This window comes from Aspergillus brasiliensis, assembly GCF_001889945.1.
Source record: "Aspergillus brasiliensis CBS 101740 unplaced genomic scaffold ASPBRscaffold_3, whole genome shotgun sequence".
Lineage (NCBI taxonomy): Eukaryota > Fungi > Ascomycota > Eurotiomycetes > Eurotiales > Aspergillaceae > Aspergillus > Aspergillus brasiliensis.
In genome coordinates this window covers 806,707-823,309 of record NW_027137444.1, presented here as the reverse complement: position 1 = coordinate 823,309, position 16,603 = coordinate 806,707, and the positions used below count along the sequence as shown (strand labels likewise).

General features: G+C 50.5%; 8 protein-coding genes and 1 non-coding gene across 9 annotated transcripts; 6 read left to right on the top strand and 3 right to left on the bottom strand.

Annotated features, from left to right (window-relative positions):
• The first annotated feature begins 24 nt into the window (after positions 1–24).
• On the top strand, positions 25–2,277 carry ASPBRDRAFT_146409 (putative nonsense-mediated mRNA decay protein Upf3). Its single transcript, XM_067619256.1, has 2 exons — positions 25–476; positions 530–2,277. The coding sequence occupies exons 1-2, from the start codon at positions 226–228 to the stop codon at positions 2,031–2,033; spliced, it is 1,755 nt and encodes a 584-aa protein (XP_067481642.1). The 5' UTR covers positions 25–225; the 3' UTR covers positions 2,034–2,277.
• A 135-nt stretch (positions 2,278–2,412) lies between these two features.
• Positions 2,413–3,676, bottom strand: ASPBRDRAFT_39523 (uncharacterized protein). The gene has a single exon (XM_067624163.1). The coding sequence runs from the start codon at positions 3,590–3,592 to the stop codon at positions 2,495–2,497; it is 1,098 nt and encodes a 365-aa protein (XP_067481641.1). The 5' UTR covers positions 3,593–3,676; the 3' UTR covers positions 2,413–2,494.
• Positions 3,677–4,260: 584 nt separating this feature from the next.
• Positions 4,261–4,653, bottom strand: ASPBRDRAFT_39522 (uncharacterized protein). Its single transcript, XM_067624162.1, has one exon. It carries the CDS (start codon positions 4,476–4,478, stop codon positions 4,278–4,280), a length of 201 nt encoding a protein of 66 aa, XP_067481640.1. The 5' UTR covers positions 4,479–4,653; the 3' UTR covers positions 4,261–4,277.
• Positions 4,654–7,131: 2,478 nt separating this feature from the next.
• ASPBRDRAFT_63071 (uncharacterized protein) lies at positions 7,132–8,222 on the top strand. The gene is made up of 2 exons (XM_067628406.1): positions 7,132–7,925; positions 7,978–8,222. Exon 1 carries the CDS (start codon positions 7,342–7,344, stop codon positions 7,921–7,923), a length of 582 nt encoding a protein of 193 aa, XP_067481639.1. The 5' UTR covers positions 7,132–7,341; the 3' UTR covers positions 7,924–7,925; positions 7,978–8,222.
• Positions 8,223–8,370: 148 nt separating this feature from the next.
• ASPBRDRAFT_171490 (uncharacterized protein) lies at positions 8,371–10,947 on the top strand. The gene is made up of 2 exons (XM_067619708.1): positions 8,371–8,975; positions 9,035–10,947. Exons 1-2 carry the CDS (start codon positions 8,597–8,599, stop codon positions 10,735–10,737), a joined length of 2,082 nt encoding a protein of 693 aa, XP_067481638.1. The 5' UTR covers positions 8,371–8,596; the 3' UTR covers positions 10,738–10,947.
• Positions 10,948–11,322: 375 nt separating this feature from the next.
• ASPBRDRAFT_t98 lies at positions 11,323–11,394 on the top strand. The gene has a single exon. It is a non-coding gene; the product is annotated as a tRNA-Arg (tRNA).
• Positions 11,395–12,519: 1,125 nt separating this feature from the next.
• On the top strand, positions 12,520–14,433 carry ASPBRDRAFT_52502 (cytochrome P450; the record flags this gene model as incomplete). Its single annotated transcript, XM_067626909.1, has 7 exons — positions 12,520–12,712; positions 12,765–12,894; positions 12,952–13,146; positions 13,198–13,349; positions 13,400–13,647; positions 13,696–13,967; positions 14,037–14,433. 7 exons carry the CDS (start codon positions 12,520–12,522, stop codon positions 14,431–14,433), a joined length of 1,587 nt encoding a protein of 528 aa, XP_067481637.1.
• Positions 14,434–15,043: 610 nt separating this feature from the next.
• ASPBRDRAFT_27420 (uncharacterized protein) lies at positions 15,044–15,367 on the top strand (the record flags this gene model as incomplete). Its single annotated transcript, XM_067622373.1, has 1 exon — positions 15,044–15,367. One exon carries the CDS (start codon positions 15,044–15,046, stop codon positions 15,365–15,367), a length of 324 nt encoding a protein of 107 aa, XP_067481636.1.
• Positions 15,368–15,907: 540 nt separating this feature from the next.
• On the bottom strand, positions 15,908–16,528 carry ASPBRDRAFT_27419 (uncharacterized protein; the record flags this gene model as incomplete). The annotated part of the gene is made up of 3 exons (XM_067622372.1): positions 15,908–15,941; positions 15,993–16,050; positions 16,102–16,528. 3 exons carry the CDS (start codon positions 16,526–16,528, stop codon positions 15,908–15,910), a joined length of 519 nt encoding a protein of 172 aa, XP_067481635.1.
• Between the last annotated feature and the right edge of the window lie 75 nt (positions 16,529–16,603).

Below are 16,603 nucleotides of genomic sequence, written 5' to 3'. Positions count from 1 at the left end.
CCCAGATTCGGTCACGTGGTGCGGGCGGAATCTCCTGCACGATAACAGCTTCACAGGTCAGTCAGGCACAGTGCCACAAGTAATTGCGGCTGCGAGTGATTATCTTCTGTCTTCTTTCACCTTATCAAACATCTGTCACTTCAGTGCAACACTCTCATCCCACTCCTCAGCGTTACTCCCCATTTCCAGTCGGGGCGAAAGTCCCAACACATCAACGTATCCATCATGACGCAGATCCCTGCGGGCAAGTCGACAGGAGGCGTTCTCCAGATCCCCGCCGCTGCGACGCAGAAGAATGCCTCTGCGACGCCAAAGAAGGCACCAAAGCCGGCTGCGCCCCGGTTGAAGCTCCTCGTCAGACGTCTCCCACCCGGACTAACACAAGAGGAATTCGAGACAGCGTTGGGCTCGGAATGGAAGGTCGGCGGTGGGAAGGTCGACTGGTTCCAATACAAGCCAGGAAAGGTGTCGAAAGAGTAAGCCAGCATGCATTTTTGGGGGATTTTTACTGATGTTGTGTTGCACATAGCCCGGCCAAGCCTTCTCGACCTTCGCGTGCGTATATCCATGTCATGTCTAGCGATCACACCATTCCGCTCTCGAACAAAGTCCGTCAAACGTCCTTTATAGACGCCCGTAATACCTCGAACGATCCTGTCTTGTTGGGACCCCCGTCTTTGGAATTCGCGCCTTATGCCAAGATTGCTGGAAATCGTTCTCGCAAAGATGCCCGTCAAGGCACCATCGACCAGGACCCGGAGTTCATCGCCTTCCTTGAGAGCCTCACACAGCCACTTGCCAAACCGCCTCCTGTCGAGTCTGGCGCCGATGGTGAGGAGAAGAAGGAGACGGTGACTGTTACACCTTTAGTGCAGTACATTAGAGACAAGAAGGCCAACAAGGCGAAGGAGTCCAGCAAATCTAAGCACAAGTCGGACAAGGACTCCAAGGGGGAGAAGGTTCAGGCGAAGAAGCTGCTACAACGTCCTGACCGGGATACAAGCCAGTCTGCTTCTACAGAGAAACCAGAGAAGAAATCCAAGTCGGACAAGGCCACCAAGGAAGCTGTGAGGGCAGCCAACAAGCAGGCTGCTAATGTTGCTGCCAAGCAAGCCGCGAAATCGTCTCCTGCGCAAAACTCCCCCAAGGATACACCACAGACATCTACGGAACGGAAACGCGAACGGGGAAGTGTCGCGGCTGCTGCCAAGATCCTCCAGCGCGACCTTGGACTCGCCCCGTCCGGTCGTCGCAGGGGCAAAGCCGCTGCCACCGATGGAGACACGCCCAAGTCAGATCAGAGCGGCACTGCCACCCCAGATACGAGCAAGAAAGAGACGCCATCCAGACCACCCAAGGGGGCGAACTCGGCTCGAGACAAGTCCAAGGGCAGCAATACACAACCACCCAGTGAGCCATCCGAAGCCAGCACGCCGCCAGTCAGTACTACACCCAAACCGGCCAAGTCTGGGAAGGGGAAGCAAGTATCGGCAGGACCCGCAGCGACCGCTACCCAAGCATTCTTGAAGCACGCAAATCCCTCTCAGGGCGTTACGGAGCCACTCCTAGAAGCGGCATTCGCACCATTCGGAAAGGTTCTCAAAGTGGAAATCGACAAGAAGAAAGGATTCGGCTACATTGATTTCGCAGAACCCGACGGACTTCAAAAAGCCATTGCTGCTAGTCCTGTCTCAGTCGCGCAGAGTCAGGTTGTCGTTCTAGAGAGGAAGGCGAACCCTGGTGGAGAGAAGGGTCGCGGCAAAGGCCGTAGTGAAGCTCAGACATCGTCGGGAGGCGGCGGCGGTGGTGGTGGTGGTGGCGGAGGTGGCGGAGGTGGTGGTAACAATAGCAGGGGCGGCAAATCCAACGAAAGCGGCTCAGGGGGCAACTCCTCTCGCGGACCACGCGGTGGACGAGGGTCCAAGGGTAAAGGAGGCCCCAAGGGAGGCGGCGGAGGAGGAAACAGCGGTGGGAATGCTGGGGCTGCGAATGGGAGTCACCCCGAGAATAAGGGGAATTCCGATAGTAAATGAGCCGTTATGATGATATATGTATTTGACGATAATACCAGAGTTACCTGATACTCGATCCCCAGTTGAGCATCGAAAATGGGAATATAAATGTAGCTCTATAGAGCACTAGCTACGATTGCTGAGGCTATTGGGAAACAACGAACCAGCATCAGACAACAGCTTCTATATGTGAACTATAGATCACACCCACAGGATGTGAGAGGATATGATGACTTATGTCAATGCATAAATAGCTGAATACTCCACACGATATACAATTGTTCCTTTTATACTTTGTTCAAGGTACACCTGCAGGGGCATCTGTGGGGCTGACAAACCGGCGCGCCCCACTTGATGTACTTTGCATATCTATTACTATCTATATCAATTGCAGACAAGCTTCACCATGATATAATACTCTAGTTATCCCCAATCAATACTATTAAACATTACCTATCAGCAGAGCAACTACATAGTATATTCTACGGAACAAACCCCTTAGTCCCTTCCTGAAACAACCTAAACCACATCAAATTCTCCTCCCACAACGCCCTCGCCTCCTCCAACAACAACCTCACCCTCTTCTCCTCATCCACTCCCTTTCCATCACCAACAACCTCATACCCCTCCAACAACCCAAACGGCCTAAACCCACAACACTCAACCTCCACAACCGTCCCACCCGCCCCCAACTCCTTGGACAAATATGCCGGCCAATTCACCCCAAAAAACCCATAAATCGTCAACCGTCTCAACTGCCTCAATCTCGCCAACGCATGCACAAACAGGATATTATCCCCCAGACCGCGTGACTTATCGCCCGGTTCTGAATTCTCCAGCCACTGGGTATTCGTGCCCCATCCTATTTGTAGATGTCGTAGACCGGTGGCGTTCTCGGATAGGTTGTTTAGAAGGACGATCCATGGCCAGATCTCCTCGGAAGTGTTCCAGGGGACGAAGATGTGGAGGGAGCGGAGGAGAGAGGTGTTGAAGGGGCCGATGTGTGTGATGTGGTGGTGGAGTTGGTGCGGGTGGGTGATGGAGAAGGTGTTGTAAGTGTAGAGGATTTGGTGGGCTTCGGTGTAGATTTGTTTGCAGGTGAGGAGGATATTTGGGTGGAGGTGGTAGTTGGTTTTGCGTTTGATTTGGTTGTTGTTGGGTGTGGAGAGGTGGATTTCTTTCTTCTTGAGGGAGGATGTAGAGGGAGTTGGGGGTTTGTTGTCGGTTACAGAGAGGGTGAGGTCTAAGAATCGGCCCGGGGGATGTTTGTGGTGGCTGATTAGGAGGTGAGAGTAGATTTCGAGGCGGAGTTCGGGGGGGAGGGTGAAGAAGATACTCTTTCTTGGTGTTGGTGGTTGTGGTGTTGATGGTGTTATTGGGGTGGTACTGGGTTCTTTTATTGGAGTTGGAGCTGAAGTTGGCTCTGGCTCTCGATCGCTTAGTATAGATGGACAGGAAGTTAAATATGTTGTGTTGAAAGTTGGCAGTTTACGTGATAAGGGGGTGGGTGGTGGTGATGGGATAGGATCATGGAAATTGTAAAAGGGGACTTTGGTGACATCTTCAACTGTGACGGCCATCACGGTGTCAGCAGAATATAGAATCGTGTCCCGCTAACTTTCCATCTGATGTCGGTCCATTATGATATAATTCCAGTATGTCCGGACTTATCGGGACTCGGGAGAATGAGCACACTATCACATGATAGTACACCGGTTTCCCGATGGGAATAAGTTCCGCCAGTCGATGCAAGATATCTTATCGGTATGCTTATTCAGGCTGAAATTATTGAGAAGCTTACTCAGTACTTGCAGAGGTTCTCTAGTCTTCACAGTGTAATCGCCAACACTCTTCCGCCGATGCAAGTTCACATTTAGGAAATTCCCTGAATTACCCATTCGGTTTGACGTGTATTGTTGTTTGCGAGCAAGAGGGTGCGCATCTGGGGTGCTATAGGACGACGATCAAATGAATTTTAGATGAGAACGGCCTGCAATATTCACGCGAGATTCGTGTCATTTCCTCAAACTTACTACTATTGCTCTGATTATGTACAGATTTATATAACCATTTTAGTGGTCTTAGATTGTATCTGTAATCGTGAGGATTCAGCGAAATCATTCAGGTCAAACTAACACCTTCTGGACAAATCAGCTGTAGGTCAATCAGTGATTGAACCTATTATTGACTTGCGCTACTAGTAAGTCAACTCAACAACCATGGGATGGATCGCTATGTGCGTGACATGGATAAAAGTACCTTCCCTTAACGTCCTGGAGTCGCCTCATACTCGAGCGCCTGTCGGATTTCCGACAAGGGGAACACAGCTGATCCATTCGACACTGATATTCCATCGCGAATAAGCTGGAACGCCTCATCTAAAGCTCGCTGTAGTGCACCGCGTTCGCTGGAATGGATCCAATCTCTTAGCTGGAAACAGGGCAATCCGTGCCTCTGGGCATTCATCCTTCAACCGTATGGACAACAGCGTACCAGACAGCAGTCCATAGTGCCCCAGGGTTCCACCAGGACTCAAAGCACGGACAAGGTCATCTCCCTCGGACCCTCCGACCGCATGTTGTTGAATTCGAGTTGATGTTGATACAACGGCGGAAAGTTCGTACTGGCAGGTACTGGAATCTCGCGAGGGATATGTTCAATTAGTAGTCTCGATTACACATGGGAGGTAAACCTGGATTGAAATGGGTTATGACTTTCCGAGAAGGCAGTGACAATATAGTGATTGGTATGTGATAGGAAAAGATCTCGGGCAGACTGCTGGTCACGTTAGGTAGTCAATATGGCTTGTCATAGATAAGCTCATGCTTAGAAGGGGCTATGGGACCATGATTTGGTTGGACCACTCGTGATTGTTGGAATAGCGCTTCACCGGGAAAGCTGCCATCAGGACTCCAGGAGCGACATGGAGGTCCCAGGAGGACTCAGTCTAATAAGGGGCTTGTGTCTGAAATTAACATCTTACCACTACGGAAGTGGATCAATGTTTCAATAAGATATTGGGTATCATTTTTGGCTATGCTAAAACAATAAAAACGAACAACCGGTTTGAGCAACTCCATATACTCTAACACACCAACATTAAAGTGTAAAAGAGAAGGACACCTTTCAGACCTCCTCGACACCCACCAAGTCCGACCGACCGAAGTCAAGACATCATGACAAGGTAAAGATCATCACCACTCCCTGGACCATCGCACCGACACCCGAAACAAGTCCGTCCGAAGACAGATTGTAACAGAGCGTGCAAATGCAAAGTCGAGTCGGAAGTAAAACGGCTTCACTTTAGGGCATCGAGGACATAGCAGTCATCAGCAAGGGTGGAGATTCTGTGGCTCTTTAGAAGAGCTCAGAGGTGGGACGTCTACTCTAAAGTGATTCTTTGAACTGTAGGCAAAATGAGGTTAGCAGATAATTCTCCAAGGTTCAAAGGGAAGGCTTGAAAGGCTCTTCCCAATGTAGGGGGGAGGGAGACTAACGTAGAGTCGCTTAATTTTCTAAATCTTAGGGGGGAAGGGGCCTTTTATATCTGCGCGGCGGGCGCTCGCTTACGCTAGCCACTAGCGAGGTCAGGTGCTTTTGCCCATTTTTGCTCGCTGCGGGAGTGGGTCGTCCAATCAGAGCCCGCGAAAACTCTTCCTCTCCGCTGCCTAGACCTTCACTTGGAGGTCGCGTTCGCGTGTTACTGCTTCTTGAAGCTTCCATAGCCTGTTTCTTTGACTAACGTTTATTGTACTTCCAGCGGACGGAACTTGCCTCGGTGGTGTGGTTGTGCCGCGCTGAAGTTGATGCATTTGGTGCCTGAGGACGGGAAGTAACTACATCTAGTATGATTCCGTTCGGCACAACCACATTCATACTTTATGCGTGGTATACACTGTGGACTCTCATCACAACACATCACGGACAGATGGATCTCCTACTCCAATGTTTTCACCTCCAACAAGTAACACAGCAACCAACTCCATGAAGCGAAAACACGATACGTGCCTCGGCACGTCTGACTTCCGGCGCAAAAACCAGCCCGGTCTCAGCTTGGAGAAGTGATCCCGGTAGGGGTCTATTAGCATGGATCTTGAGACGATGCTATCTCAGGTGCGAACAAGTACATAGAAATCTCATCTCCTTTGCATATCGGTATATACAAATCTGAATTCTGCCCCAGAACAGCCCGTTTCTACTAGATTAACCGTCGGCTACCTGGCCGGGTAGTACCGTATGGCTCATTTTTCAGTCTTCGTGCCCCGATGATGTATCAGGATCACGCCCCCTACAGCCATGAACGTTTGAGATTGATAGCCGGTTCATCCGCACTCTTCCATGCTTATCTGCCGGAGTGTGGTCTGACCTTCCGGGCACTGGGGTCCTTGTGCACATGCGCTCCAGGATCTGCCTCTAGGAGAAATGATGCAACAAGTTCCGGGGTTTATCCTGCCAAACGAACATCAAATCGTCGCTCGGCTACAGTTATCGGGAAATAATTAGGCAGAGACAAAGCATCTAGGCGGTGTTCCTCTTTGCAGCTGCGTTAAAAAACTACCTTGCATTATTCCTGATTTTAAGGTCAATGTATATGCCCAGCACTACCCGACTGTAAGCTCTAGGAATGGCTTTGTAGTCTAGAAGAATGAAAGAGGCACATGATATGGTGAAGGTCATAGTACAACATGCAGACTTCGAGAAACAATTACTTCCTGGTCAAACTAGAGAGTACCGACGCAGTAATGCGGGTACGAGTTTCCGATATAGAGTAGGTCCAACTTCGTTATACCTGCGAACTGGAATGACAATAAGGTTCGAATTAGGCGTTTTAGAGCCCGTTTCACGATCGAACCCCAGGATGAACAAGGCACAGACATCTTCCTGTTCGTTCATCCATCATGATCGTCCCCGTTTTGCTCCACCATTACCCAAGAATCGGTCGACCAGGGTCCTGACGATCAACAGCCTCTAATGCTTATACTTCCGTCAGGCTCCAGCGGCCTACCTTCCCACCAAAGGGGACAAGGCATTCAATGTTTCGACCAAAAATCGAGGCGATTGGAATTTTCCAGATCCCGGCTGAGCCTGCGATCAGCCCGGTGCTACATCATATCGTTTCATGAAGACTGAACAGGTGCACCATCGATAGGCTATCGAGTGTCTTCCATACCGATGCCAGCCTTGACGGCCCAAGAGCCAAAGGTATATAAACCTCTCCCTTGCCCGCTGAATTGGTTCTATCATCATCAGCATCGCATCCCATCGCATCGCATCTCAAACTCTCAAACTCTCAACAAAATAAAAGCGAAATCAGCTTTCATTCAGCAAAATGAAGTTCACTGTCGGTTCCGCCATGGTGGCCACCACCTTCCTCTCCGCTGCCAACGCCGCCTTCCCCTCCATCCCCAACATCCCCGAGACCTGCTTGGAGATCCCCCAGGTCATCGGCAACAAGCCTCTCCAGCTGCTCTCCTACTTCCACAAGGAGGTCTGCGAGAACAACTGCACTGCCACCATCAACCAGCACAACCAGTACCTCCAGGAGTCGGTCTTCCCCCAGATCATGAAGGACTTGGACCAGAAGCTGGACGTGCCCGCCTCCGAGCAGGCGTCTTTCCAGAAGATCCAGACTCAGCTCAACTCCGCCATCGAGAAGGACTGCAAAGCTGAAGGCGACAAGCCCCTGTGCAATGACCTTGAGGGTCTTGCCAACTATGGCATCTGTGTTCTCAAGGCTACCCAGCCCATCATCTTGAACAACATTGGCCAGCTCCAGGGCTCCATGAACATCACCGATGCCGACTGCACCAAGATCAAGCAGATCGATTCCGATGCCACTGTCTGGCAGAAGACCCTGCCCGGGTACATTGACAAGTTCGCTCAGCTGTGCGAGAGCGAGAAGTCGAACTAGAGGTATGGCAGCTTGCCAATCAATCGAGTAACGTTGCTAACTGTTGTTATCAAGGTTTGCGGGTTAACAATCCGATGATAGAAGCCTGCTATATCGCATGGACGTATAGTGTTAGGAGATCGGGAATCTTTGGCTTTTGAGTTTAGTCTGACGCTGTACTCCGTAGCGGCATCTGGGATGCTCGCCGTCGCTCCTTTGGACGCGTCAATTCGCAATAAGGAATGTTTTTATGAGTATCCATCATCGATAAGTCTTTCATCAGGTACTCTCTAGTTTAGAAATGAAGTTTGATATTTTTGCTTTTCAGTCCCTGCAGCGAAGATGCCGATCGTAATTTTGTGGTGCCTGAAATTCGAGGTTGAGCCCCTGGCGCTCACGTGCCCAAGGATCATCCGCGGCGGCTTCCGAACTGCTGCTTATCTCCATCCGATACCTTCATCCGATGGTGTTCCCTCAACACTTCATCGAATAACAATCTCCACACGCTCTTTAATTTCGCTCAGTCTGCCGTGGCACAATGCGGGGTGCTTCCAGTATAACTACTCGCAGAAAGCACCCTTGTCAGCTCCCGAACGAACCCCTCTGAGATTGGATCTACTTCCCCGGACATCAGTGGCATCACTGGCACCCCAGACGGATCCACTGAGCATCTCGGCATGCCATCCTTGGTGCCATGCCCCGCCCAAAAGTACATCCGGCCAACCGCCTGAGAGCCTACGAGGCCTGCAGTGCATGCAGGTCGACGAAAAAACGATGCAGTGGGACATTTCCATGCTCGAAGTGCATCAGACTCGGACGCGCCGATACATGCGTGCCGTGCCCAAGGGTCGCTGCTCAACGGTCGACTGCAAATACCCGAGCCTCCAGCAATAGCAATGTAGCCTACGATTCAGGACGTCGACCACCCACAAACGCGGCAGGTCGAGCAGACTCCGATCCTAGCTACCAGGCTTCGGAGCCGAGTCGATCAACAGTAGATACTCAGCCTATGTCCCCAGAAACGTTGCATATGACCCATCCACGGATGCTGCGCAATCTCCGCGGCGAACGAGGTAATATAGGACTTGATCAGTTGATTCTAAGGTCGTAGCTAATTACTCCTATCTGGCAGTCTATGTAGGGAAAGCTGCCTCCTTGTCCTTCCTGCAATTGGTCCGGGACACCGTATCACAGTATATTGGGCCATCGCAATTCTCGCATAATGTGAAAAGCGAAGATATGCTAGAGACGGAGACACCGCATGGAACTCCACCAACGCTAGAAAGTAGCCTGGACTCGTATCAGCTACTCCAATACTATCAAGCCTATAGCTCTGCCACGAGTGGCTTTATTTACGTCCTGTCAAGCGCGGAAGCTATGGAAGTCCTTGATGCCTTGGTTGAACCGAGCACACGCCTAAATAGGACGGAGATGGCAGTTGCAGATATGATTATTGCTATCGGGGCACAGGCCACCAAACGCACTTCATCGACCGAGCAAGTCGAACGCTTTTTCTTCTCCCGTGCTCAACGCAGCGCCTTCGATGGCATGCTGGAAAACCCAAGCTTAACTCTGATACAATTATTCCTTTTGATGTCCTTCTACATGCTTGGCGCTTGCCGCCGAAACGCTGCCTTTATGTACCTGGGTGTGGCTGTCCGGGCTGCAGTGGCATTGGGTCTTCATCTTACCGAGCTCGCCGATGCCGTGCCTAGCCCAGAGCAGCACCGGAGAGCAAGGGTGTGGATGAGTGTTTATAATTTGGACCTTCTCGTAAGCTCTATCCTGGGAAGACCAGCTGCGACAGCTGCTCTACGCTCGGGGGCAGATGATGGTCCTATTCGTTATGCACTTCTGGAGGGCCACATGTCGATGGGCTTGGTTGCCTCCTACGGAGTCTCGAGGATCTTGGAGGAGATTATCTCGTCTATGTACAGCAAAGAAGGAGCCTCGGCTGAGACCGCAGATTCCCTTCTGGCCAGGCTCAAACAATGGAGCGATAGCCTACCGGGGCCGTTGGTAGAGCCTCCCGATCTTGACTTCGACGAACCTGCTGCGCGAACCCATATCATCAACAATCTTCATGTTGCGTGCATCTACCATTTTGCGGTTATCACAGTGACGCGACCGTTTCTGGTCTCAGTACTCGGCGTGCGACTGGCACGGTTGCACAGTGACTCCACGGACGGCGCATCGGGTGGCCTATTGCACGAGGAGGCAGCACATTCCAATCTGGCAACTGCTTGCATCGATTCAGCCTTGTACATGATACAGACCTGTTCCGAGGTGCACCGCTCTGATTTACTGCTGGGTAACATGTGCATACTAAAAGCTTTTGTGTTCGCTGCCGCTTTGGTTCTTGGTTTCTCAATGTTCTCTCGCAAAGAAGCAGAGCCGTCGCATGAACAGGCCTATGGGGAAGCCCTGGAGATTCTTCGTGTGCTTTCGGAGCAGTCCGCCCAGGCAGCACATTACTATGATATACTCAGTTGCCTGGGAAATGCTGTTACTGAGCAGCGTCGGCGATTTGTGCAGCATTCTCGCCAGACTAAGGGACGATACGTCAGTAAGCTCTTCAGTCTGGACGATCGCCGGCCCTCTTTAGAGGTGCAGAGTGGGTTAGACACGCCATTATCGAATGGCATTTCTACTATGCCTCCCGAGGATAGTATCTCGGATCCATGGGCTGGTATTCAGCGTCTGGGTTTTATGGACGCTCTGGAGATGGATGCAGCATTCTCTGGTCTCGACGGGATGCAGCTGCCGGTATGGGATAGCTTTCCCTTTGTTGGCGAGGCTTTTCCACTGCAGAGCAGGGTGGGTGATGTAACTTGATTTCATATAGATGAATTATGGTGACTTATGATCTTTTTACTATCGTCTGGCGGGAGCGAGTACGGTTTTGTATGGTTAATTATCGGTTGCGTAGAGTTGTCAAGTAGTGGAGCGGGTATGTGAAGTACGAACGCTCCAGGGCTCGGGGCTTGGGGCTCCTTTTTTATCTGTCAGCTAGTAATATATTAGCTTTTCATCCAGTGGCCAGGTTCCCATCGTATGTACGACTAGTTTTTGTCTTCTGTGACTACTAATACACGTGAATTGAAGCGACAAATGTCGGTCTTATCCAAGAACTGCATAGGAGACCACCAGTTAAATATATATACCTCCACCCACTACTCACAGAACCCACCGAAGACAGACCATAGCAACGAAACACAACATTAAAGTGCCAAAGAGACTGGCCCCTGACCTGAAATACATACCCCAAGCCAGAATGACCATAATCCGTAGCAAAATCACATGTTTACCATGAGGAATCATCACATGAAGAATCGCATTTCCTCTCGGATGGTTGAACTGTGGGGCAAGCGGTTAGATTAGCCGTATATTGCAAATTTAGTGCACCATTCTTCAACAATTGGCCTGCTGGCCCAATGGTAAGGCGCTTGACTACGGATCAAGAGATTGCAGGTTCGAGTCCTGCGTAGGTCATTTCTTTTTGCTTTTATTTTTTTTATTCGCTGCCGTCCGTACATGGTTGGTTACATACAACAACACACTTCGGTCATGCATTTATTCTTCCTCTTGCATCTCACGCAGTCTGGTATCCCCGCCCGCACAATACATTTTCACAGGGATCTCACGCACGTCGACGAGCTGTAACTACTCGCGTAAGCCATGTCCGCGGAAACGTTGCAGGCTTGCAGCATGGACCAATACGATGTATCCTGCAGGCTGCGAGGCCGCCCGTCAGCTGTATGCAAACGCGGCATCAGTTAAATATCCGTCCATTGATCTCCCCCTCCAAAAGCTTTTATGCGCTAAACCACCAAGTAGATTAATGGTGGTTGTTGGTTGCTATCTCCACCCTTACAGCTTCAGCGGCCCCGCCGAGCGGGTCGTAGATGCATCGTGTCTGACTATCAGAGCAGCCTGATTTGTCTGCACCGGCTCCCATAACGGCCGGGAAATATGCTTATCCTCGCTGGTCTTCTTCCTTTTCCCCGCCTTAATACTATTAGCTATTAGCTGATGGTGTTGGCTAATATGCCCCTACGACTGCAGCCATTTCCGTTAGCGCATGTAACGCGCGACGGTTGAGGATGACGATAATGAGTTACTGTTGATCGACTTCTCACCACTCCTACGGGCTTGAAGCAATGCACCAAGGGATGCCACCGTCTGACCAGCCGTTACAGCAGACGCGCCGAGAAAGGCCATGGCATCGTGCACCGTCATTGCAACGGCGACCGGGCTGGATCAGCTCGTTCTCGCCTCCCACTCCACGCCGATCACCGAGTCATGGCCTTCATGGATGCCATCCGTCCTCATAGCAAACTATATCAGCCAATGTATACCCTGTCATAAGTGAGGTCTCCAGCAGCCTTGCATCTGCCTGACGCTCAGCTATGCGTCTGCCATCACCTCCGATGCTGATACGGCTGGATTGAGGAGGACAGTGTATGTACGACCCCTCTCGACCCCGCAACATATGAGATTTCAATATATCGTGCAGCGACAAGGATGTGCGCTTCGCCATACTTATGAGGCAGCCCCCTCGAAGGGATTCAGTTCTGATCTTCCCATGAGGCCAGCACATCGACAGGCCACTGAACCATGTCCCTGCTAGTGAGAGCTATCGTTGGCCTGCTTGGCCTGTACTTTATCAAGTCCTATTTGACTCGCACAAAGTATCCAGCCCCATTGCCCCCCGGTCCGAAGCCAAAGCCGATCATCGGAAACCTGCTGGACCTACCTTCCAGGGGAGAAGCAGATTGGCTGCACTGGTATAAACACAAGAAGACCTATGGTACGGATGGTACAGACAATTATGTGCCCAGCCACGGCTAATGGACCTATAGGCCCCATCAGTTCGGTACAGGTCTTTGGAGAGACCCTCATCATCGTCAACGATGCCCGTATTGCAGTTGAGTTGATGGAGAAGCGTTCGGTCATACACTCAGATCGACCTAGCTTAACCTTTGTAGAAATGTTCGCATATCAACCCTCCCCCTTCCCCCGGTTGATTTGCCGCTAACAGCTGGCTAGGTCCGGTTTCAAGGATATAGTCAGCACGAGGAACAACAATGACCCGCGCGTTCGGGCTGAGCGGAAGCTATTCTATCAGCAGATTGGATCAAACAACTCTGTTGCACGGTTCAATCATATACAAGAGGCTGAAGTTGCTCGTTTCCTGGTGCGGGTGCGTGATAACCCGGAAGGTCTGCAAAAGCACATTCAGAAGTATGTCTGCCATATAGCTCCTGGATCTGCACAGCGCTGACCGCTATACAGGCAAGCAGCAGCAATCATTCTGAAGCTAGCATATGGATACAGTGTTGTGCCACATGGGGATGACCCGTTGGTGGATCTTATAGGCCGGGCCATGGGAAATTTCGGCGCAGCCCTTGTTCCTGGGGTGTGGCTAGTGGATTTTATTCCAATATGTATGCATGTAGCTCACAAAACGACAGGCGATGGCTAACTGAGTGATCAGTGAGACACATTCCGGCCTGGTTCCCAGGTGCCACATTCGCACGCGCTGCGGAGACCTTCAGAGAAAGTGCCCAAGCCTGGGGCAGTCAACCGTACGAGTTTGTCCGGCAACAAATGTCGCAAAATAAGCACGTGCCGTCCTACCTATCCGGCTTAATCGAGGAGAAGGGGATTCCAGCGCCGGGCTCCTTTGATGAAGGTGTCATGAAATGGTCTGCCGCGGCAATGTACGGTGGAGGATCCGACACGGCAAGTACCTCGACCCTGAACTGTAAGCCGGATCTAATTAGTGAGTAGACTATATCCACCATGGGCGGACTTTTCCTCGCGATGGTTCTCTACCCGGACGTACAGCGCAAGGCACAGGAAGAGATCGACCGAGTTGTTGGAACCGACCGTCTTCCTAACTTCGACGATCGCGACAACCTTCCATACATCGACGCCATGGTCAAAGAAGCCCTCCGTTGGCATTCAGTGCTTCCGATGGGGGTTGTACACTGTTCGTCGGAGGATGACATGTGCGAAGGCTACTTTATCCCCAAGGGATCCCAGATCCTGCCAAATCAATGGTGAGTGAGGCTTTAGCCCCATTTCTTTTTCAGCCAACCGTGGAAGCCTATGCCTAATCGCCCCCCCAGGGCCTTCACCCACGACCCAGATGTTTACCCCGACCCAATGACCTTTAAGCCCGAACGCTTCTTAGCCACCGACAACCACACCCCCGAGCGCGATCCCCATCTTCTCGCCTTCGGGTTTGGCCGTCGCATCTGTCCCGGCCGCACACTGGCCGATGCCAATATCTACCTGAGTATCGCGCAGTCGCTGGCCGTATATTCCTTCACGAAGCCAATCAAAAATGGTAAGGAAGTGGATGTGCAGCCCAAGTTCCTGACAGGCGTGATCAGTCACGTGGCACCATTCGAGGTGGGCATTAAGCCACGGAGTCAGCAGCACGAGGCGCTGCTGCAGGAGTTGGAGGCCAAATTTCCGTGGGAAGAGGGTCATGCGGAGGAACTCAGTCAGGTGAAGTTTTGAACCGATGTTCCTTGCATGATTATCGAAGAGTTCGTCAGATCATGCATGATTTAGTTGGCGGTAATTATAACGTGTTGGGTCGAATGGTAAGCTTGTCAGATGTTACTTAGGTAGTTACTAGTTAACTATCACCGGGTAGAACAGAATTAGGCAGACAATCAGTTTAGTCTAGGTAACCGCCACACTCATCCATGTTCACCGTAAATAACCAACTAATCAGCGTGACATATCTGACTCATCCCGCCCCATTCTTGAGACAAGAAAATAATAGGTTCAATAAATAAGAGATGAAACTCAATAAATAATTTGCCCAGCCACTGTGTAGTACTTATATACATACCCAATAGCCTTATTTACATGCCAGAACCCACTTATTTACATTCATACTTTAATACTATATCCCCCGCATAGCTGTCAAGTTAACTGACATCACCTACTACTTCTACTACTTCTACAACTACCCACCTCTACTCTATTCAACCTCTACTCTCACAACACAACACACACAACCAAACCAAACCACATACCATATACAATATACAATATCACCACGAACCATCTACAGATAAATCTACATCAACCCACAAGACACCAACAATAATCAGTTACCATGACTCTACCAACCCCCCCACCATCACCAACCCCCACCCCGACCTCAAGAACAAGATCAGAATCAGAATCAGAATCCGAACCCGAACGAGGCTCAATATCAAGATCAATATCCCTCCCCCGCTCCCAACAAAGCATCGAAACCGACCTCGCAACACTTGAAGCCATGATCGAGGAATTGAATCATAGCGTCGTGCCTCAGATACCGGAGAACGAAGGGAGGAGGGGAAGGAGTAGTGGGACGACTATTGGTGGAAGAAGGAGGAGGAGATGCGTGGACTTGGAGGATGTGAGCGGGGCGATGAGAGTTTGTTGTATTCGGTGAATGTTCCATTTCATTCTATGGATGCTTTGCTATGCTTCTGTTTTGGGGATGAGTGATGAGTGATGATGATGGATGATAAATGGTGGGAGTTTGCTTGGTGTGCTTGGATTACTCGGGAGTTTGGGGATCTTTTCGGGGTTTGTTGGATGGTGACGATGATGGCTATGGTTATGGCTATGGCTGTTTAGCGTGCTTGATGCTTGGTGCTTGGGGATTGGTTTTTATTATGGATGGATGGTAGAGGGCGTATTTGCTACTTGCTTGGATGCTGCTAAGCTATGGTGTTTGGAATGGTTTTCACTATCATAGATTTGTTTGGAAGCATGGTATATGTATATCAAATGTCTTTCAGATGAGTATATATTACATGAGTATCCACCTGTGGATGTGTGTTCGTGTCGTCATTGGCGTAGATCTCGTTATCGTGCATCGTATAATAGTAGCAGCCAGCTGCTACTAACCTGAGGTTCGTGTTCTCCGTCCACTCGGCTATACCGACTCGGCGATATGACTAGCTGGTGAAGGTGCGAATGGCTGCCGTTATGTTGCCATCACCGCTTGGCGGTTAAGGAGCCTGTCAAATTTAGTTAGATTGAGCTTAATTCAATACCAATAGGCAACATACCTTGCACTCATATTCCAGAGTAGATAGACGCAGAGAAAGATAAGCCCGTGGATCAAAGCTGTAAGCACGTTAGTTCATAATCTTGAGCGATATTCCAGATGCAACCGACCTTCATTGCCTAACGACCTAACCATCTCCCAGCGACCCCGTTTCTTCATCCACAATGGAAGTAGATCCTTCTGACAAGTCCTCCCCTCGATGACCAGACACCCGCCCGGTCGTGCAGCGCACTCCAGGTGTCGTCTTCGGCGCTCCATGATCCCCCGAATCGTCTTATTACAGAAGGCTTCATCCGTCCGGAACGAGCATTTCTCCATAGGACATTCGAGTTTCTGTGAAAAGCGCTCGACAAACCAGTCGACTTTCAGGTGAACTCCGGTGTAGACGATAGGGTAGAAATGACGACAGGTGTGTTTCAATGCTAGTGCATCTGGGTATGGGAGGAACGTGGAGATGTGAAGATGTAGTTCGGTGGGGAGGTCCATGAGACTAAGAGAAGGAGTTTGTGGGGTTTCTTGGAGCGATGAGGAGTCCATTGTGTTATTTGTTTGGTTGGAGAGTAGAGTGGAGTTGATGTAAGATAAGGAGCAAAAGTAGTCTATGAGAGGATA